We start from the raw sequence: 21,871 nt of genomic DNA, 5'->3' as shown, positions 1-21,871 counted from the left end.
TCTGGCAGATAAGTCTTTCCATGCTGCACAAGAAGGATGAAACAAAAGCAAAGACAAGTGTCAAAGAGACACCAACACAACACTGAGACAGAGAGAGACACTCCCCCTGTAGGTACAAGTTACTGTTGTTGCTGTCGGGCTGCAGTCCTTATAGCAGCAGTCAGCATGCAGCTTCCTTCAGCCTGACATGTCTCTGTTTGGATTCTAAACGTGGTGCTAATATTGTATGACAACAATATACTATAATATTGCTTCTTGTCTGCTAATTGGCTTTGCAGAATGGATTTCCATCCAGTATTCAGATTTCTGCCATCCACCTCAATCCAGGTCCTTCAGCCCTCAGCTACCGCGCTCGCAGCGGCCCGAGCCTACCACAGGCCAGGGTCAGGTGTGACGTGGCCCCTGAAAAGACCTGAGGTGGTGAGGGAGGAGGCAAAGGCGCGCATCCTCCGGGCCGGAGGAGACCCTGAGTGCTGGCAGCTTGTGCTCAGTGAGAGCGAGCTCCAGTTTGGCGTCAAGGGGGATTGGCTGAAGAAAGGAAGGATCTTGTCATCAGATCAAACACACCGGACCAAGGTGTTGCTGTAAACTGCAGGCGGCCAGCTGTGATTTGCTGAAGGAGGCTACAAGGACTTCAGCGCAGCAGCTTTCAGCAATTACCCAGGTGAGTGAGTGGTTGAAGACAATTGCTGCTGCTTCTTCTTCTAATCCTGCTAGTACTAAACAGATTTGTTCAAGCACTTTCCCAGGTGAGCGATGAATCTCCCTCTGTCCCTCTGAACTTTCTGTTTGACACTGACAATTGACTTTGCTTTTCTTTTATCCTTCCTGTGCAGAATGGAAGGCCATGTACCATCCTCTCCATCTTCATCCTCCTCTGTGTACTCAATCTCCCCATCTTCTTCGAGTGTGCAATATGTAGGTGAAAGGGATCATATCATCCTAGCGCTGTTGTCACTAGTGTGTCATCATCTCACTTTTACAAAATGATTGGCCCTTTATATCTAAATACTTCATATTCACACCAGACTGGGTCCTCCTTACAGCTTAATATCTTGCTTTATTTGTTTGTTCGTCTGTCATTGCTTGATAAATCCATCACATGAAGGAATGGATGCTGACACCGGCAGGAAGGAATCAGCAGGATAATGGGTGAAGAAACACCTGAAATGGATTCAGAGGAGGCCGAGGCTCAAACCTGAAGTTGTGGTAGACTGTTGCATGAGGGAATAGGCTACACTCTGAAAGTACTTTTACTTGTAATACTTCATTTAAATGCCCCATATTTTACACTATTCTGGTATTTAATTTGAGTTAACTTAGACGCACAAACAGGCCAATCATCGGTTCTCTGCTGGAGCAACGACCCCAGCTGAGAGCAAAGTTTGAGCCAGAGACTGAATAAAGAGTCAGATGGACACTGCTGTAGTTGTTAGCAACCGTTGCTAAGTGAAAGGGATCTAGGGCCTGAGTTTAGGCTCTCAGGCAGCAGTAACACCACTAGACAAGATTTTGGGTCATAAAGGTCACTGATTAAACTGGTTAGATCATTGTAAGGATTTATACAAATACACAACTCCTGTGTTAGCCTACATCTTTTTCAAAACGCACCCAAAGACTGTTCTTCTTTTGTTTTGGACCATATCTATGGTTTATACTTTGATTTAATGATGCATTGTTTGGTTTGAGACATTACAGAAAAGTTAGAAAACTTTTTTTTTCTTTTTTAAATAACTGTCCGAGTTCCCCCAGCCATAAATAAATGCTGTTATACCCTGTTTCCTTCCTTCCTTGTTTCCTTTCTAAGACTCTAAGATGTGAACTTTCTTTTGCTAATCACATGCAATGTGAAGTATACACTTTCATATACAACAATGAACACCCCATCCATGAAAGAACAAAATTAAGTTCAGTCCCAGTGTTGAACATAGACTCACAAATGATTCCTACCTCGTGAATCAGCTGATAAGCCTTTACTGCATGTGATGATATAAAGACTTTACAATAACTGCTACGTGATTACCCACAATCACACGTGCTGTACTTTGTGAAATTCTGCTCTTCCACATTAATGGTTAGCTACCACACGTCTGCCACTGATTACACATCACTTAGTTATAACTCTTTATTATTACATTTTGAATGTGTTTTTGACACATATTGAAGACACCAACTATTAGGAAACATTTGCATTTAATTTCTTTAGTTAATTCAATGTTCTTCGACAGAAACTTATCTCACCTTTTCAAGTTTCTATTTGTTTCTGTCAACTTGGGCTGGCCCTGTTCATGTGGAGGTCCTGCAGGATAAGTTTGGGGGACCTGTTTTGCAGTGGATAGAATAGCTTTTGTATAACTTGAAACCCTTTTTCATTAAATAAAGTCACATAAGGTACATTTGTTTTATATATGCATGCAACAAAGGCTACATTATGTCATGTCTGCCTTACTGATGGATGAGACCCAAACCTGTTAACTGTCTAAAATGTTAAAAAATATTTTGTTGCAATGTTTATCTTGTAAATGTTACACAATTTAACATTTTTATATTTGCTGTCCAAATTGGCCTGTGTCTGAATGTCCTGCAGTCTCAGTAGCAAGCATTACTTTAGAAACCCTAATTCAGCTAATGGTGCATGACTTAAGGCTGCAGGTCCCTGAGCAGGAAAGGTCGGCCCTGCTGTCTAATAATTCGCATTTATAGTTCAGACAACCTCCTTAAACTATGTTAATGTTCACATTGCACATTTTAAATCTGTTTTTTAAACATATATGAAACATGTATGCAAGATAGACTTGTTTTTATTTTCCCATCTAAACCAGGTAAAAGTCAAGTCAAATACCACCCAGTCATTAATTACCATTATTATATATATATATATATGTGTGTGTGTGTGTGTGTGTGTGTGTGTGTGTGTGTGTGTGTGTGTGTGTGTGTGAGAGAGAGAGAGAGGAACATGCCTACCTCAGAGTACAGCCCCTGTATGTAAATGAGGTGTTTTTCTGACATGGTTGAAAACGAAAGTTAAAGTGAGAAACAAGAGCACATGGTGACTGAGCGTCAGGAGGACTGCGCACAAACGTCTCAGGTAACAACTGCGATAAAAAAAAACAGTCATGGCACTGACGTATGAATGAATGAATCAATATGTCTCCTGACTAAAGATGGATATCATCGACATATGTTTTGTGTGTGTGTGTCTGCAGCATGAGCCAGTGGAAGCAGATCCAGCAGCTGGAGATCAGACTCCTCGAACATGTGGATTATCTGTATGATGATAACTTCCCCATGGACATCCGACAGGGTCTGGCCAGCTGGATCGAGTCTCAGGACTGGTGAGTCCTACTCTGTCTCTCTCTTTGTCAAGCACCCTGTTCACAAGATCTCCTCACCCAAGCCACGAAACAGAATTTTACTTACACCTGGAGGGTGGGAGGGTAAAATCAATATATGTGCAAAACCCACCAACAACTTCAAAAGTTCAGTGTTGCTGGATTCTAGGGGTTAAGTAAAAAAACACAACAAATTTAGCAATCTGGGTGATCAACCTTTTAAATGATACTGTGGGGCTGCTGTACACATCTCTGTGCCACGCACAACACAAAGGTGAAGCAGGGGGGAAGTCTGGGTACAAAGCGTAGAGAACTGTGTGCATTTATTCAGTTATAGATATGGAAACAACCTCTGTTAGAACAGTTGAATAACAAAAGGGATTCCATTCAGTGGGTTTTATTGCACTGACATCAAGCTTTAATTTAATGCCGTAAAACCTGAAAGGGGTTAATCACAGAGACAAGAGTCGCTCGGCTCATTGGTTTTACAACCCACACCTTTTCTGTCATCAATGTAGTTTCCTGAAGACAATGAGTGTCAGCGAGGAGCCAGAAAAGCCAGTGACATTCTTTACCTGCTGTACTTTCCCTGTCCAGCAGCAGACAGCAGATAGACAGTAGTGACGCACTGGTGATCACAGTGGAGCATTTAGCAGCTGAAGCAGCAGATTTTATCCTCAGGTGCTGGAGATTCAATCAGGAGTCTGAAAAATGGACTAGACAGAAACAAAAGTCCAAATGAAGTATAATGTTGCCCTGTGTATCTTGAGCCTTTAAATAGACCTATGACACCTATGACAACTTCACAAGTCATAGTGAATCACACACTGAGAACGTTTTGATTTTCCCTTTCACATCCTTTTGTTTTTTTTCCTAAAAACACAAGAGAAAGAAAAGCATTCTAAGTCTGAGTGTTGAGTTTACTATTTATTTGTATATAACCACATTTTTATATAGCCCAATGGCTGCTCACTTCTGTTAGACCTATTCTGCCGTCTTCTCCTAAACATCGGCCGCTGTGTGTTTTCAGGGACACGGTGGCTAACGATGAGTCCCTGGCAGCGGTGCAGTTCACAAACCTGCTTTCCCAGATGGAGAGAGTGCGTTCACAGGAGCAGAACTTCCTGCTGAGGCACAACATGAAAATCATACAACAGCAGCTACAGGTGTGTCACCCTTCATATCCCACTTCTTCTGCTGTTCTGCAGCACTCAGATCCATTCTGAGCAAAGATTTTAAAGTTGCGTTACTACAACAATACTTGAATTCTGCCTTTGCAAGTTACACAACAGAGTAATTAGTTTTAGTCTAGGAATTTTACTCCTTTACATACTCCTACGTCCAACACATGAAAAATGTCTGATTGCTCATTTTGTTATTAGACATGCCCACACAGTACTTTCTAAATGACAAATAACCTCCACTAATGTACTCTGTCTGAGCAAGCGGTATATCTAGACAGAAAACTGCAACAAAGAATAAACAACAGACGTGCTAAACAGTGACAAAGGTCCAGACTAAAAAAAGATATAATATCAAGATGAATTGAAGACATGAGCTCAGTGGTTTATTTTACTATTCTATCTTGTATTAGTGCGAAGTTTCGTAAAATTGGACCATAAACTACAATCACCATGTGCAACAGTCAATTTCAAACCACTCTATTATATGTCACAGAACGACTAGAGAGATTTTGGTCTGATTTCTGGGGGGAAATATCTTTCAAAAGAAGTTTATGATGTTTGAGGCTGCAAGGCAGAATGCAAGCACAAAGAAATGTTTTCCTTTCTGTCTTCAGTGGACCAGAAACTACAATGGCAGCAGTCAATTTAAAGTTTCTCTAATAAGGAGAAGTACTTGTATCTGTAGTGTGTTTGTACTGGAGTTGACAGGGAAGTTAAAATGTCTAAGCTGTGTTTTCAGTTTGGGCGTAACTCCTTTTTTATTATTTCTGTGTTACCAGAGAGCAGGAGCTAGAGATTTTACTGTCCACTCTCTCAAATGTAAAAAGAAATGAGCAGAGGCCGACTGTATATTACCTTTTTACAAAAGTAAAGATGGTCTATTCTTTTAAAAATAATACATTTATTACATAAAAATACAAAAAAATACAAATTGCTATAAAGCTACATAATAGAAGTTTGTCTTTTTGCTTGTGTGTGCCCTCAGTTTTAAAGTGCAGTTGAGCATTTGAAGGCAGTGGCTACAGACCACAATACTGTGGTCTGCCAAAAGTCTTCTTTTGTGTCTTTCTCTATTGATATAATTTTTTCATGGTAATACGGGCTCATGAGAGACAGGTCCCAGAGCTGTCACAGGATGTTTGGTTGAAGTGAGTGCACTTTGAAAACCCTCAGCACGCATTTGATTCTGGAAAAGACATGAGCCTTTACTGAACAAACCTGTGATGCTTGCACTGCTGTTTCCTGTGTATCAGTGTGTGTGCCAAAGTCTAAACTTCTCAGAGGAAGTAGTTACTCCTGCGCTGTCGTGAAGTGTGGCCTGTTATCATTGTTATTGTTCTGATGTGTGCAGTGTGCATCATCATTTTTTTATAATACAAGAGAAGAGTCATTCCAGGGAAAAACCATCTGTCACTCATATTTGTGTTTGAACATCTCTGATCTTCATCAGACAAATTTAAGAAAAAAGTGATCTCCAGGATACGTATTGCATTACCACCGCTGTGGTAAGATCACTAGATTTATTCCTAGAAAATCTTTTATGCCGATTGGGTAAGTCAACGAAAAATAAGGGAAGTGATCTTGATTTGTTGATCTAGAAACACTTGAGCAGTGTCAGTTCTCTTGGTCCACGTTGAAGCTAATTCACAATTATTTATAGTCAATCTTTTTCATAAAAAGAAAACAAATTGTCTTTTTTTAACGTGTTTGGTTGATAATCAAGTTAGAATGATTTGTATGTATTCATACATTACATGTCAGCTATTTCAGAGGTCTCTACAATCAACACAATCTTCAAACCCAAGTTCTCAACTATTCAAAATAAAAGTTCTGCAATTCAGCTGGATAACAGGAACAAAAGGAACGTGTGCTCCTACACTGAGGACTAATTGTTAAGAGTAGGGAGGAAGTGAATGTATGAATGTTGTCATGAGATCAGCACCTGTGACTCCTGTGAATGTCTGTCGGTTCAATGTGACGAAATACAACAGACAAATGAACCCCACTCCCATTAACAATAGACATGCCAAGAAAGAAGCTGATTAAATGAACGGCTTTCGAGATTTGTGTTCCACAGACAGACATTTGTGGAATTAGTAGGTAGATTTCTAGACAGCAACAAGAGAAATTTGAACAATCTTTTGTTATTTTGTCTCAACATCCAGATTATTCAAGCAGGGTCATTCTTGGGAAAATCCCTTCTGTTGCTCATTCTGTTTGACCTTCACTGATCCTCATCAGATCTTCATCAGAAAATGTCAGCATATTCTCACTTGTGTTGTGTAAACACCACTGTTGTAAGAGCACCAATGATATTTCTAGAATACATTTTGCTGAATATGCAGGTCAACGTAAAAAGAGAATTAGTCGGTGGTAAGTAGCCTTAGAAACATCAAACTAATCTGCAACTATGAATAGTTTGGTTGTTGCTGTGATAAAAGTGAGCGTGTAGGAGTGTTGATGCATCCTCACCCGTCATTCTGCAGGTAATGATGCTGATGCATGTCAACTTAGTCACAGCCGGAGGCGAGAGTGAAAAACAAATTTCTCTCCTAACAGCAGAATCTCATGTACACCAATAGAATCATGTGATAAGAAGCAGCTATGGAGGCAGACGTTTGACTGGGGGAAAGTGTATGGCTCATAATTATTTAGATGCACTGATTGTTTTCTCTTTTTCACTGCTGTTGATGTTTAAAACCCTGTACTATACGTACATGCATATGTTCAAGTGTGTTCGAGGTTTGGGGGCATTCCACTGAGTTTTCCCATAAAGGTCAGTTGATTTGTCACAGGATGTACCAGACTGTGAACTATTGTATAATGTTTTCTTTGGCATCACCTTGATGGCAACATAGTTTTTAATGTATAGGGACAGAGCACATAAATCAATTGTGATCCCTAAGCAGGTCAGAAAAAAAGAATGTGAGACTGACACAGTACAAGTAACTAATATTGAAATCAGTATCCAGATATACAAATAGAAAAAAGGACAAAACACTCAAGCCCAATTATAAATGCTCAGAGATCTAGGTTTGAGATGAGTAGGGCACTCCCTTATTGGAAGCAAGATCCAACTTTCAATTCCCTTTTTTACGCAGTTGATTACATGGTGGGTAAATGTGAAATCCCGTGTGTTTTGGAGTTTGACCCAAACCAGTAAAGACTAAAGGTATATTTGGCCTTTTTTTTGAGCCTCAGAGGCTATTTACTCGATGTGTATTATTTCCAAATACATTTTTGTTGATTATCAGGCTGATAACGATTGAAAAGAGTGTGATGCTAATCCAAATTAATTACAAATATTTTCTTTTCCTGTGTGAGATGCTCCAAAGATTCTGCAGTATTCATTTCTAAAATGTGATGTAACTCATTTCAGGGATGAAATGTTTTTACTTTTAAGATACAACTGTATTTAAAGTCCTGAATGAATCCCATTAGCTGCAAAGCTGGAGTCACACCCTTAAAATGTTCTCAAAGATTCAAATGAACGTTATTATGCTCCAAGTATCTGTGCACACCTTTCACTACCTGTCACCGATATTCAACTTGCTAGTCCAGTTCAACCTCTTCGCTTTGGTTATTCAGCACATTAAAGTACTTCCAGTAAATAAGCTCACTGGGAGGACTTACTGTAAAACAGTGCTCTGTGAAAACTATTTCCTCCAAAACAAGTGCTTAGTTTTTCAGGTTAGTGCTAACTAAAGAAGAGTGGGATGAGTGGTCCACTTCTCAGAAGGTCGGTTCTATCCCTCTCTCCATGGTTTTGCTTGCCATCTTGGCAAGATCTGAACCCCAAATTGCCCCTGACAGCTGTGCATGTGTGATTGAGCTGTGATAAAGCACATAGATGCACTGTATGCGTGTGAATGGCAAAACTGTAATGTGTTTTGAATGGTCATCAAGACTATAAAAACACAATATTAATACAGACCATTTACCATAATGACAGCACCCAAACATTAATGAGAAAATATTTCTCTAAATATAAAAATATTTTCTCTAAATAAAAGTAACTTCCTTTGTTTTTTTTTATTTATCATCCCTTTGTCACCCAGGTCTTTTTGTAACTGTGTGTGTGTGTGTGTGTGTGTGTGTGTGTGTGTCTCCACAGATTAAATACACAGCCAACCCCACTGTCATGGCCAGAGTTATCTCCACCTGCCTCAGGGAGGAGCGTCGTATTCTCTCCAGCGCTTGCATGCAGGAACAGGTTTGTCACAGCATCATCCTCAGTGGGAAAGTCCCTGTGGTTCCTTAATACTAACTGCTGCTGGTAAATCAGTCCTCCTTCCAGGCAGACACATGTACTAAATATTTTACACCCCCACATTCCCAGTCACCTCAATTAATTCCCAAGAAACAGTTGGGAGTGGAAAATTATATTCATTGTTTAAGGGTTGCACGCATAACAAATCAGATTTGTTTGTAGTTATGTAAGATATATATATATATATATATAATGCAAAACAAAAATTAAACTGAAATAAAAAATTACATTATATTTACAATAAAGACACATTTTTCCAACAAAGTAAAAAAGGGTTTTGTGTCTCAAAGATAGTATGAAACTAAAGGTCTTCTAAAAATCTTTATTCTTTTTTGTGTCTTGTGTTTGATGTATTGTATTTACAGTGGATCACATGATTTGCATGTGAAAGGAGTGTAGTGATGAATCTATAAAATGTCAGCTCAACTCTCTGAGCTCTTTTTTTAGCATCCTTTAGCTCAGTGTTTTGGTTTTTGCAATGTGACTGTGTTAGGTGACTCTAATTGCTTTCACAGTGTCAGTTCAGCACAAACTACCTGTTGCTGATGATGAACATCTAAAGAACCAAATATTTTCCTCATGAGTTGGTGCAGAGACTGAAAACAACACTAAAAGCATGGTCATTCACGGACGTTTACTAGGTGGCAAATATTTCTAACCAGTACAACAAGGTGCTAAAATGTCAGTTCTGTATTTACAGTTTGTCTCTGATGCACCCAAAGGGGCAAAAAACAATGACAACCGAATAAACAATATTCAAAAGTTGACCTTATTATATTGGTTGAATCAAAACTCAGAGGGTCGAGAGGGTTTTTGAAATGTTCACACCCACTGGTGTGTTTCATCTGACTTTATATCTAGTGCTATTGTTTGCTCAGAGTCTTGATCAGTCCAATACTTACGTCTGTGGTAAAACACCTATAAAAGCAGCAACATTACTATCAACATCTATTGTGATTTATGGTTAGAATGCTAACACACTAAACTAAGATGATAAACATTGCAAACATTACATAATATCAGCGTGGTATCATTATCAGTGTAACCATCTTAAAGGTACAGTGTGTAGAATTTAGTGATATCTAGTGTTGCATGTTGCAGCTGAACACCCCTCACCTCACCCTCTCCTTCCAAACATGGAAAAGAACCTGTGGTAGCTTCAGTTGTCATAAACACTAAAAGGTGTTTAGTTTGTCCAGACTGGACTAATGTAAAAAACATGGCAGCCTCCGTAGAGAGGATCCCCTCGATGTAAATCTAAAGTATTTCAATATAAAAGGTCTTTTCTGGGGTAAAGAAAAGTACAATTCATACAATTGAGATGAAACTATTGAAAAACATCATGAGGATTATTCTACATTAAATTTCTGCCAATAGATCCCTTTCACCTAAATCTTACACACTGGACCTTTAACTTTACACATTTATCTAGCAGCTTCACTGAATCACTACATGGCTGCAGACTCTTGGTCTTATTTCAGGAACTATTTATTTTATTTTATTTATTTTTGACAGGATGTGTCAACATTAACATCAAGAACAAGTGCTGACAGATTAGCGTTGGTGTATTATTTTTGTTTAAAACAACAGTAGTTGGCAAGTGTTTTGTACATGGTTTTAACTATTCTTTATCCAAGTTTTGTCAGCATTACATTATGAATCTTGGATGACAGACTGATAACAGTTTACATAGTGTTTGACCTACATGTTTAAAGAAATATTATTTCTAAATTTATACTAAATATAAATCCCTGAACAGGGTCCACTGGAGAAATCATTAGAGAATTCTGTGGCCTTTGAGAGACAGACTAACCTGGACAACAGAGTTGGAATCATCAGGGGCAGCGTGCAGGTAACTGAAACACAAGAAAAACAAAAAACAAAGATATTATAGTTTTTTCTAAACCTTGAAAAAAATAACTGCATCTGTCTTTGTCTAGTTAATGGACCAGGCTGTGAAATACATTGAGGACATGCAGGATGACTTTGATTTCCGATACAAGACCCTCCAGTCTCGGGGTGAGGCCTCTTTTAATATGTGCAGATAAACTGTGAAAAGAAGCTCAGCACTAAATATAACAGTGTGATTTCTTGTGTATGTGTGTTTCTTACTTCTGCACAGTCTCCAACACTTTTCAATGTGCTATATATTTGTGGTTTTGTGTTCGTGTGTCAGAATCATCAGATAGAAACTCTGAGACAATGAAACAGGAAGTTACAAGACTACAGGAAATGCTTAACAGGCTCGACTTTAAAAGGAAGGTATGAATTTGTATTATCCTGCAAAGATCTGGTTTATAAGGGCCAGAACTCACAAAATGCCTCCATACGTTAAAATGAAAAATATTAAAAGTGGCATAGATGACAAAAGGTTCTTGATAGTACAAATACACATGCGCATGACAGGATGTGATTTACATTCCACAAACCATCTTCATACCCCTGTTAGGAGATCCTGTCTAAGATGGATATTGTGGTCAAAGAGATTGATGACCTGATGACCTCTCAGCTCAACCCTGAGTTGCAGGACTGGAAGCGCAGGCAGCAGGTTGCTGCCATCGGGGGTCCCCTGCTCACCAGCCTGGACCAGCTGCAGAGTTGGTAATGAGCATCCCTGAATATAGGGATATACATTGTGAATTGTCTTCCAATCAAACCAAATACAATGAATTGAACCAGTGATGGGTGAACATGAAGAACTGTTTGGACACGTGTTCTGGGCAAAAACAATAAATCATTGACCGTGCACTGTATAACTGAGTACATTTATTCATGTTTACACACTTTTCATATTTACCTTAGCACAGGTGGATCAAAGTGCATCTTCCAATTTATCACAGCCAAGTTTATGTTCAGTAAATTCTGTGTTAACACCATGAAACACTGACATGCTGTCACTCGCTCAGAGAACTGCTCCCCCTTTCACACACTTGCCATTCACCATCTGGAGCTCAATACAGTCTATGGAGCTCAACTACATCTTTCCTCTGCTCATACTCCACCCAGTGTTCAAAATACAATACTGCATTTAGTCACCCATGTACTGCAAAACAAAGACTAAAACAAACACTACGTCATGGGTCCAATACAGTGCTTGTATTGTGACAGTGCTGCACTAATTATAAAGTTATTATAAAAATATACGACTTGTAGTCGTTAGTATGTTTAAGTTCCAAACGCAATGGATTGTATATCTCCCATGATGAAACATTTATGACTTTGTAAATGCTCAACCCTTCAATTTGTTATGAAGGCTTTGTATAAGACCTTTGCGATCACCAAGCTAAGACCAAGATGTGGCTGCCAACAAAATCAATGCTATTACCGCAGCCTTCAAAATACTTTTATTGTCATTCAAAAATGAGACACCAGATAAGTACACATTTGATTGAAATTTTGTTGCATCTGACTCTCAATACAGTACAGAGAAATAATAAAAATGAATATAAAATGTTGCTCCACCACTATCTCATAGACCCCAGAGGATAAACTACCATACTGAAAAATGCTTTTGCTCCCCTGCTTTTCTCTCTATTGTACCATGATCAGGTGGACATTTTCATTTGTCCAATTCTTCTGTTTCATAACATCCCCATCAACCTCAGCTGTATTTTGTATCAGCACTGTCATCTGTGAGAATGCTGCTTTTAGCATTTAGCTCAAAGCAGTGCAGTTTGGCATCATACACATGCAAGCCTGGTTGTGACTTTTGACTTTGTAACCTTTGATTTATGTAACCTCCATTCTCATGCACATTAGAAAAGTCCAACATAATATACTGTATGAGGGTTGTAATCCTGAAATCCCTCTCTCATCCTCTCACCCACCCTTCTCAGGTTTTCCCTGACGGCCCAGAGTCTCTTCCAGGTCAAGCGTCAGCTGGACAAACTGGGGGAGCTGGTTGGGAAGGTCACGTATGAGAGTGACCCGATCCCGCTGCAAAAACCTCAGATGGAGGAGCGAGTTAAATACCTCATCTATCACCTCATCAAGAGGTACTGTGAACACCACACAGTACAGCACGAGCAATGAAACACATCCACAGTATGTACAGTGTGAACCTGATGAAAAAATACATAATGGATGTAGTGGATGTGTAAGATTAGGTGAAAAGGAAATAGAATATAAAATAGTCCTAGTGATGTTTCACTGGAGTGTTTCATCTAAATTGTATGAATTGTTGTTTTCTTTACCCTTTCTATTTTAACTACTTAATTTACATGGAGGCCGCGATGGTTTTTACTGTCATCCAAACTTCACAAACTAAAACCTTTTGAGTTTTCATGACAACTGAAGTTCACCACAGGTTCTCTTTCATGTTGGGAAGGGAAGGTTAAGATGAGGAGCATTCAGCTGCAACATGCAACTTCACCTCTAGATTTCTCTAAATTCTACACACTGAACCTTTAACAGCAACCATGGGGATTTTAGCGACTTTTCACACTTTGTCAGCAACTAGGAATGACGCTTTCTGACCAGGAGCTGGTTTCACAACTTCATATTTGTGCAGCCCTATCTTCTGCTCATTGTCCATAAAGGGCTGAGTGCACCATCATGTATAAATGAGTGACATGACTTCACTTGCAGCAGTGGTAGCTGCACTACATAGAAAGTTGACAAACACAAGCCACCGTGGTGTAAATACCTGCTCACATGCATGAGTGTCAACATGATGACAGCTGGGCAAATCATATGAGGTGTGTTTGTTTGTTCTCAGCTCATTCGTGGTGGAGAAGCAGCCGTGCATGCCCACACATCCACAGAAACCCCTCATCATCAAGACTGGAGTACAGTTCACCACCAAAGTCAGGTATAATCATATCTGTTTTATGATTTCCTGCTGTATTTTCTGTATTGCTCCTGTTTATAATGAATCCTTATTAACTCGACTAAGGAGGTTATGTTTTTCACCCCCATCTGTTTGGCTGGTTTGTTGGTTTTAGTGTGGAAGGATGCAGTATGGGTCAGGGAAAAAGTCATTACATGTTTGTGTAGATCTGTATCAGAGGGCTAATCCAGGATTTCTATTTTTTTTTTTTACTTTTTTCAATATTGCGAGATATAAAATTTTCAATTCCACTGAATTCCTAAAGAATATTTCATGGATCTTCTTTAAAAAATCAGGGACATTTAGGAGACTGATTTGAAGTGTGTAATTTGGTGTAATCTACTTAGTGCCATCCTAGGTTAAATAATATTTTTATGTTTTATCTGATTATGTGTTATTACTTGGTGAAAGAATAGTTGTGTTGTTGATTTCTCTCAGACTCCTGGTTAAACTCCCAGAAGTGGATTATCAGCTGAAAGTGAAAACAACATTTGACAAGTAAGATATTTATGTTAAATCTTTGTGACAACATGAACATTTCAACATGCATAAGTGTATGTAACCCTGACTTATTATGTGTATTTATCCATCTTTATGTATTGTAAAAGTCATATCCTGCAGATGGATTGGTCTCAGCAATAATCTTTTTATTTGTGTGTTTTTGTTATGTTTGTGTCTCCAGGGACCTCCCCCCTGGCAGAGTGTGAGTACACGCAACCTCAAAACAGGACATACTGCTGATGTTTAATTTTAGCACAGATAGAAGAAGTGTTACATCAAGATATCAGCTTTAAGAACAGTGGCCATCACTATACTACACAAGATTACTGTCATAGTGCAGTCAGTACGGCAAACATGATGAAACATCTCTTCAGCATCTAGAAATTGATAAATTCCCAACTCCACAAATCAAAGTTCGTTCTCCTTCATTTCTTTTTGCATTTTTTTCATCTCTTTTCCATAAAGGTGTTTTAAGGCCACTAAAAGGGAAAACAAATCTGAGATTTTGAGAATAAAAGTTATTGTGTTAGAAGAATAAAGTCATAAAGTTATTTGTCATTTTATTCAGGGGATATCAGAAGATCAGTCTGTTAAAATGTACAATGTGGAGCATTTTGTGAAGTTACACTTAAGTTTAAGTTTCAAAATAAAATACCTCATCTTCTGGCTCATCAGTACTACACAATAGAAACTGAGTGTATTCTGAAGAAAGAACCACACACACTTGGAGCAAGTTGCCCCTTATGTGAAGGAGGAAATGTTTGGTTGTGGTCAACTGTGATGAAACTTCCGGCGAGCACGGGTTCTTTCTCAATATTTTTTTCTCATATTTCTCATTAAATTACCACTAATTCTCATTATTTATGTTATTATTCTCTAAAATCTACAAGTTTTTCTCTTCAGTATAGCCCAAATACCCATAATCCATTGTAACTTTCCACATTTATTGAATAACAAAATATTAAAGTTTTTGGCTTCTTTATTTACTTTAGAGTAATTGTATATTTTTAACTACATGCTGTTAAAGTCCCATGGATGTCATAGATTTTACAGTTATCTAATGTTGTCGCATTCCTGATTTTAGCAGCTACACTTCAATTGAGTTTTATTTTATTTGTTTAATGTCAAATCACAATTTTGTTTAATGTCAAATCACAAGCATACAAGCATGCAAAGACACTTTGCACTGTGAGGTTGAGGCGAGACGTGCCAATGCAGTTTCCAAAATGAGGAATCACGTTGTGACAGTGAAAAAATACTTTCAACCAGAAGCCACCTCCAAGAACCAGACTCAGAGACTCAGGGGTGGTGTGTGTGTGTGTGTGTGTGTGTGTGTGTGTGCAAAAATAGTTGCATCATATCATCCAACTCCTTTAATAAATCAATACAACCTGCTGCACATTTACAGCTGACATCAGTTAAATCTAGGCTTTTTAGTTTTACCCTCTTTTCTTCTCAGAAGTCGGCAGTTTTTCATCCTGACCAACAACACTAAAGTTATGGATATTGAGGACTACTCCAATGGCTGCCTCTCTGTTGACTTTAGACACCTGGTAAGAAAAGCAATTCACTATCAGTCTGTGTTCACATAACCAGTCCTCTGTTTCTCACCGACATAGGAAGATAAAATGTCATAAAATTTTATTTAATTTCTCATAGCTATCATACAGTATTGGTAAAATAAATAAAAATAGTAGAAGAAATCTTTTTGCAATAATTACTTAGTCAATGGTGATTTGTTATACTGAAGCCACTTGACATTGAGTTTGTATCTTACAGCAGTTGAAAGAGAAGAAATATATCAATGGCACAAAGGGGAGTGAGGTAAGATATACAGACAAGCTCAGCATCGATGCACCAGCAAAGTGTTGTGTGTCACGTACAGTCTAATTGTGTTTTCGGAACAGAAATAAATGATAAACAATGTTAATCACAAACTGCTGTATGCCTTCACTTTTATTGTTTGATCTATCGTTTTTAAGTAGTTGTACCAATGAGCTTCATCATTTGAATGTTCATAATGCAGTGTTGTCGGGTGTTTTTCAGGGTCTGCTCTCAGTGACAGAAGAACTTCACTCTCTCAGTTTTGAGGCCTCCTTCACAGTGCAGGGCCTCACCATTGACCTGGAGGTCAGTGTAGATTTGATTTGGTGTTTGCTGTTGTTGCAGCAACTTGCTTATTGTGAACTCAACTGTTTCAGACGTGTTCCCTGCCACTGGTGGTCATTTCCAACGTGAGCCAGCTGCCCGGAGGCTGGGCCTCTGTCATGTGGTACAACCTTCTGACGGACGAGCCGAGGGTGAGCCAACACATTCTAAAAAGTATTTTCAAATGTCCAATGAAAAAGTGGAAAATGCTACATACATCAGTTGCAGTTTACTGCACAGGTACATCTAGAGAAGTCTAAATGAATACAACAGCTTGTGGTGTTAATTCAACTTTACAATTAGTTTTGTGGTGGAAGTTTGTGGTATTGCATTATACTTAGAGATGTAAATCCTCCCCCTTGATCCTTTCTATTCATTCACAGAACCTGGCATTCTTTGGAAACCCACCTCGGGCCAGCTGGAGCCAGCTCTCTGAGGTCCTTAGCTGGCAGTTCTCCACCTTTGCCGGTCGCGGCCTCAACAAGGAGCAGCTCACCATGCTTGGAGAAAAGCTTCTTGGTATGTTTTGCCCTTGAGCTTGAGCTGATTTTGGAATAATAGAAAATGGAGTTCAGCTGGGTTTTCTCTGGCTACTACGTAGGGGTGGGCGATAAAATCGAATATACTCTGTGTACTGCTGCTTGTTCCACGTGAGATAAATTAAATGACTATATTGCGACCATAAAGCACGAATTGTGCCCCTCTCACAGCAGACTGCTCACTCCCCCGCCCATTCAGAAAAATCTCCTGCGTATTTTTGTATCAGGAGAGTAGGGAAGAGACTCGGAGAGCAAGGAGAGAGAGCGAAGAGCCCCAGCGAGTTGACGAGTGTTCAGAGACGGTTATTGGCAGTTTGTTCATATTCTTTCTGAACAGCTTCATCTATAAATCAGTACACAGTCAGTCAGCATGTTTACATCGGTTATTTCAATGTAACGTTTTCCTTTTTATCATAAACTTTATAACGTCCGAAAGGAATTTTTTTCAAACTTCATACACAGGACACAGGAGTAACAAAGGTTACTCATTACTCTCACTCGCACTGTTTACATGCTTGTTTTGACGGCATGAATAGCAATTTTTGAGACAAGCATGATACAGCGATTCAATTGCATTTTCATTTGCTGCTGGATTCAAATAAAATATTCCGCTAGATTTAAACATTGGTTGTTTTGCAAGATGTAATTCTTACATTTATGAGTATTTTACCCACAGAGGTCACTGTGTTGATTCACTTCGTCTGTTCATAAAGCATTTGTTTTTAGGGGGGTCCTGAATACACTACGGTTGAAGGGGTGTTTGAAGGGCTAGATGGCCACACATACATCACATACAGAAACACTACCGCTTAACGGCCATGCTCAAAACAAAGGGGTATAACCAAGTTGTAGGGCTAAGGGGTGATTTGGGACAGGGCTTCTTTGTGTTGTATACCTTGATAAAGTCAAGGATGTTATTTACTATATCTTTATGTAGGTCAGCACGTCTCCTGCAGCGACTATCACGTGTCGTGGTCGAAGTTCTCTAAGGTAACTACACAATCACAGGCAGCATCATGTGGTCTTAAATCAAATATGGTGGTGCCATCTAGTGGTAAATTGAAAACATACAGTATATTAAATCTACAATGTGATGTTTGAATGGCAAATGAGTGCTCCTCGTCTCTCTATCTCTTTGTGTCGCGCATCTTCAAGGAGAATATTCCAGGAAAGCCCTTCAGTTTCTGGATGTGGTTGGACTCCATCCTCGAGCTCATCAAGAAACATTTACTGCCAGTTTGGAATGAGAAGTAAGCCACTGTCTCAGTCCATCTTCACTACATTTCACTTCACCGCATCTGAATCTGCCCATCCTCTGTGCATTTGTATTTGTTTTCACTTTGCTAAAGATACATGTAGGAAGTGTTATTTAGTGAGAAATCAAAGTACTATTAGTTTAAAGGGATAGTTCACTGAAAAATTCAAATTCACTCATCATCTACTCACCACTATGCAGATGGAGGGGTGGGTGAAGTGTTTGAGTCCACAAAACACGTGTGGAGTCTCAGAGGTTAACTTTGTAGCAGTTGAATCCGATGCAATTGAAGTCAATGGTGACCTAGACTTCAGACGTAATAAAAGAAACAGATATAATATAAAATGCCTCCATACTTCTCTTTTGGTGTCATCCAAGTGTCTGCAAACCCCCTCATTCATATTCAACTTGAAATGTCGTCATTTGCACAGTGTTTTAAGCCTAAATGTCCTCTGATATCTTCCTACGAGGTGCATCCACAAATCCTCGGACACACCACCGTGTAGCTAAGTCTCCTAGCATTGCGACTTCCAGTGGACTTTTAGGCTTGAAACACAGTGTAAATGACCTTGTTTCAGATATGAACGTCAGGGCTTGTGAACACTTGGATAACACCACACAAGCAGCATGGAGGCATTTAATTTTTTTTTCTGTTTTATTACATCTGAATTGTAAGTCACTATTGACTCCAATTGTATCGGATTCGGCTGCTACAAAGTTAACTTCTGAGAGTCAAACACTTCACCCACCCCTCCATCTGCATAGTGGTGAGTGGATGATGAGTGAATTTTAATTTTCAGTGAACTATCCCTAGTTTCTGGAAGCCTTGTATATTGTAAGAGATTAAATACTTTTATTTTCTTTCTTACCATGGTTTAGATGAGAAGCTTGATACCACACATATGCATGCTTAATATAGAGCTACAGCTAACAGTATTCAGCATTTAGTCATAAGAGTGGGATTAATCTTCTCAGCTAGCTGTCAGAAAGAAGATGAATGTAGGATTCTTCTTTTAAAGCTCTGATATCTCCTGTTACATGTTCCAGAACCTTCCATAAAGAAGCTGCACCAAATCCATATGTGTGGCGTGTTGCATAAAATGTAGCTTAATGGGCCAGTGTCTCAGATTTGTAGAAATGAAGCATCTTAAGGAATCGGCTTATATCTTTCTCATTCTCTCAGAACTGTTCAGTCATATTGTGTCAAACTGCTGTATTGCAGTGAACATGGCAAATGGCAAAGAACATCAGGAAAAACTATACTCCAGTTCCACTCCATGCAAATAGATATAATAATCACCATTCTGACTTTAAACTGGCACAGGTGTTAAAAGTGCAGCAACTATTATTTGTTCTGGCTGTTTTTCTGATACATTTATTAATCCAGATTGAATAAACTATATTTGATTTAATAGACACTGTAGGGGGTTAGACTAATTGGTGACTCTAAAATGGCCGTTGGTGTGAATGTGACAGTGTTGGTTGTCTCAACCTGTCCAGGATTTTCCACAGCCACTCACACAGCTGGGATTGGCTCCATGAACAAGCTGCATAGATAATAGATGGATGGATAAGCATTGTAAATGGTTTCAGTAAAAACAGGGTCATTCAACTTAACCACAACTTATCAGTAGAATACTAATGTGATAGAGAAGTTCTCAGGAAAAACAAAGTACCAAGCTCAAGGAGATCTTTTTATTTATTTTTAGCTACATCATGGGTTTTGTGAGTAAAGAGACTGAGCGTTCTCTGCTGAAGGACAGAGAGCCAGGCACCTTCCTCTTACGCTTCAGTGAGAGCCACCTCGGAGGAATAACTTTTACCTGGGTGGAGAATAGCAACGGTGAGGTCTCTTTTTTTGGCAGTTGAATAATCCCCACAAATGTGATTGTTTAGCCAACACAGATAATTAAGATACATTAGTTTATTCTCTGCAATGCTAAACCTTGGTAATAATGATACGTTCTTACAATAGGAGAAGTGAAGTTCAACTCTGTGGAGCCATATACTAAGAACCGGCTTAGCGCTCTCCCATTTGCCGACATCATACGAGACTATAAAGTGATCTCAGATGGGGTCGTCCCAGAGAACCCACTTAAGTTCCTCTACCCCGACATCCCCAAAGACGATGCCTTCGGTCGGCTTTACAACAGTCAGCCCAGCAAAGGCAAGAGTGCACGCACATCCATGTCTTCAAGAGTTCATGTTTTCTACAGAATGAATCTTTATTGGCTGAATAAGTTGTGTACAACAACACTAATGTTTCTCATATCATTGTTACATTTTCAGTCCATCCATACATATCATCTACCCTGATCCCCATCTCTGAATTACGGTGAGTTTATTAGTACCTCACACACTCAGACCCATTCTCAGCTCACTTTGTACTGACTGATATTTATATGGTTAACTTTTTATTGTAATTTTACTAACATTCTGCTGCAGGTGCAGCCCACAGCATATTCTCCATAACTTGTATCGTTTAAATTTGTATTCCAGCTCTAATACAAGCACCACATTACCTTCTTGCCGGTCTCCTGAGCCCCCGATGACTCCTGGCGAGTTTAATATGCTAAACGAGCATCTGTGCTTCGACATAGAAACAGTAAGTTTGCATGCTCCTGCATCACTTTGTTTCATAAAGGACAATGTTGGCAATATTCAGTTTTTTCATGCCTCTGTGCTGATGACAGCCAGTGGCCAGAGGCATTATGTTTTCGGGTGGTCAGTCTTTCCCATAATATTGAACATGTCTTAAAATGCTAATTAACGTTTTTTGCTCTAGAGTAAAATTGTATTCTAGCATTGTATTTACTAATTTAAAAACAGTTTCGTCCTTTGGTTCGAGCAAATACTGAAAGTTTCAATAAAACTGATCTGTAAATCAGAAATACTTTATTAATCCCCGGAGGGAAATTCAAGATATTCTTTCCTTTTAGTTATGTAAAGTAATTCTCCTCTTCTCCCTTTGCTTTACAGATGAGTTCCCCATACTCAGAGTGAAGCCACATTCAGATATCGAAGGTTCCAGACAAGGTTTTCCCACTAACCTGAAACCAGTCTTCCATCAACATCTTGATGATTATGAAAGAGTTCATTTTTTGTGGTGAAATGGGATTTTTTACTTGTGGTTGTGTTGTTTTTTCATTCATAATTGTTTTTGATAAAAATGTTGACATCACTGTGTTTTTACTGAAGATCAGAGACAACCTAGTTTTCAATAATAATGTTTTAACTATTGAGTAAGTTCTATAAGGCTATCATTGTATATATGACAATTTAAAATTGTTAAATTTGACTGCAATGTTGATATTAGCTTGCTTTTTTATTTCTGTATTACTAAGCTGTAATTGGTGCAGTGGACACTGTGTGGTAGTTCCACAATGATTTGACGCGACCTGTGTTGCAAACACATTCATTTGCTTTTCTGTTAATATATTCATTCATGGTTAGCTCACCTATCAACCACGGGGAGGGATGGCAATGCCAAGATATCACTTTGTAATATAAGTCTTTTGAGCTTTTACTTTGGAAGCAGCCAATATTAAAAATACCTATGACTAACTATGAATCACGTGATTACTAGAGAGTGAGAGAAATGTGCGCTTGTGGTGGTGGTGGTGGTTGGGGTGGGGTTACAGTAACAGTTGTGCAGCATCAGGTTTCAGCTCTGATATGTATGGCTGTAAAGATGTAATTAATGGTAACAGTATATAAAAATAATTATCATAATAATTGCTGTTGTCTGAATCCTGCAGCTTTGGAGTCAGAGAGAGAGAGAGACTATGGGCGGGGGGAAAATAAATCAGTGACA

General features: G+C 38.9%; 1 protein-coding gene across 4 annotated transcripts; it reads left to right on the top strand.

Moving 5' to 3' along the window:
• Window positions 1-2,949: 2,949 nt before the first annotated feature.
• On the top strand, window positions 2,950-21,621 carry LOC109637377 (signal transducer and activator of transcription 4). Of its 4 annotated transcripts, none has more exons than XM_069533338.1 (24): window positions 2,950-3,088; window positions 3,207-3,335; window positions 4,363-4,498; window positions 8,631-8,729; window positions 10,546-10,638; window positions 10,727-10,805; window positions 10,963-11,048; window positions 11,236-11,387; window positions 12,623-12,781; window positions 13,504-13,596; window positions 14,053-14,112; window positions 14,297-14,317; window positions 15,578-15,668; window positions 15,895-15,939; window positions 16,162-16,245; window positions 16,317-16,415; window positions 16,647-16,782; window positions 17,740-17,792; window positions 17,961-18,052; window positions 19,767-19,900; window positions 20,033-20,224; window positions 20,347-20,392; window positions 20,557-20,662; window positions 21,037-21,621. In XM_069533338.1, exons 2-24 carry the CDS (start codon window positions 3,208-3,210, stop codon window positions 21,058-21,060), a joined length of 2,208 nt encoding a protein of 735 aa, XP_069389439.1. In that variant the 5' UTR covers window positions 2,950-3,088; window position 3,207; the 3' UTR covers window positions 21,061-21,621. The 4 variants fall into 4 exon arrangements, with proteins under 4 accessions (XP_069389439.1, XP_019955226.1, XP_069389438.1 ...); XM_020099667.2 differs by having other exon boundaries at window positions 17,958-18,052; XM_069533337.1 differs by having other exon boundaries at window positions 15,575-15,668.
• The last annotated feature ends 250 nt before the right edge of the window (window positions 21,622-21,871 follow it).

This window comes from Paralichthys olivaceus, chromosome 10 (genome assembly GCF_024713975.1).
Source record: "Paralichthys olivaceus isolate ysfri-2021 chromosome 10, ASM2471397v2, whole genome shotgun sequence".
NCBI classification, from domain to species: Eukaryota; Metazoa; Chordata; class Actinopteri; order Pleuronectiformes; family Paralichthyidae; genus Paralichthys; species Paralichthys olivaceus.
The sequence above is the reverse complement of the archived record's forward strand: the minus strand, read 5'-3'. Positions and strand labels throughout refer to the sequence as shown.

Coding starts and splice junctions, on each gene's coding strand:
- LOC109637377 (XM_020099666.2), top strand. CDS start 3,208: ATGAGCCAGTGGAAGCAGATCCAGCAGCTGGAGATCAGACTCCTCGAA. Junction 16,246..16,316: donor GCCTCACCATTGACCTGGAG/GTCAGTGTAGAT, acceptor CAACTGTTTCAG/ACGTGTTCCCTGCCACTGGT. Junction 20,225..20,346: donor CAACAGTCAGCCCAGCAAAG/GCAAGAGTGCAC, acceptor TTACATTTTCAG/TCCATCCATACATATCATCT.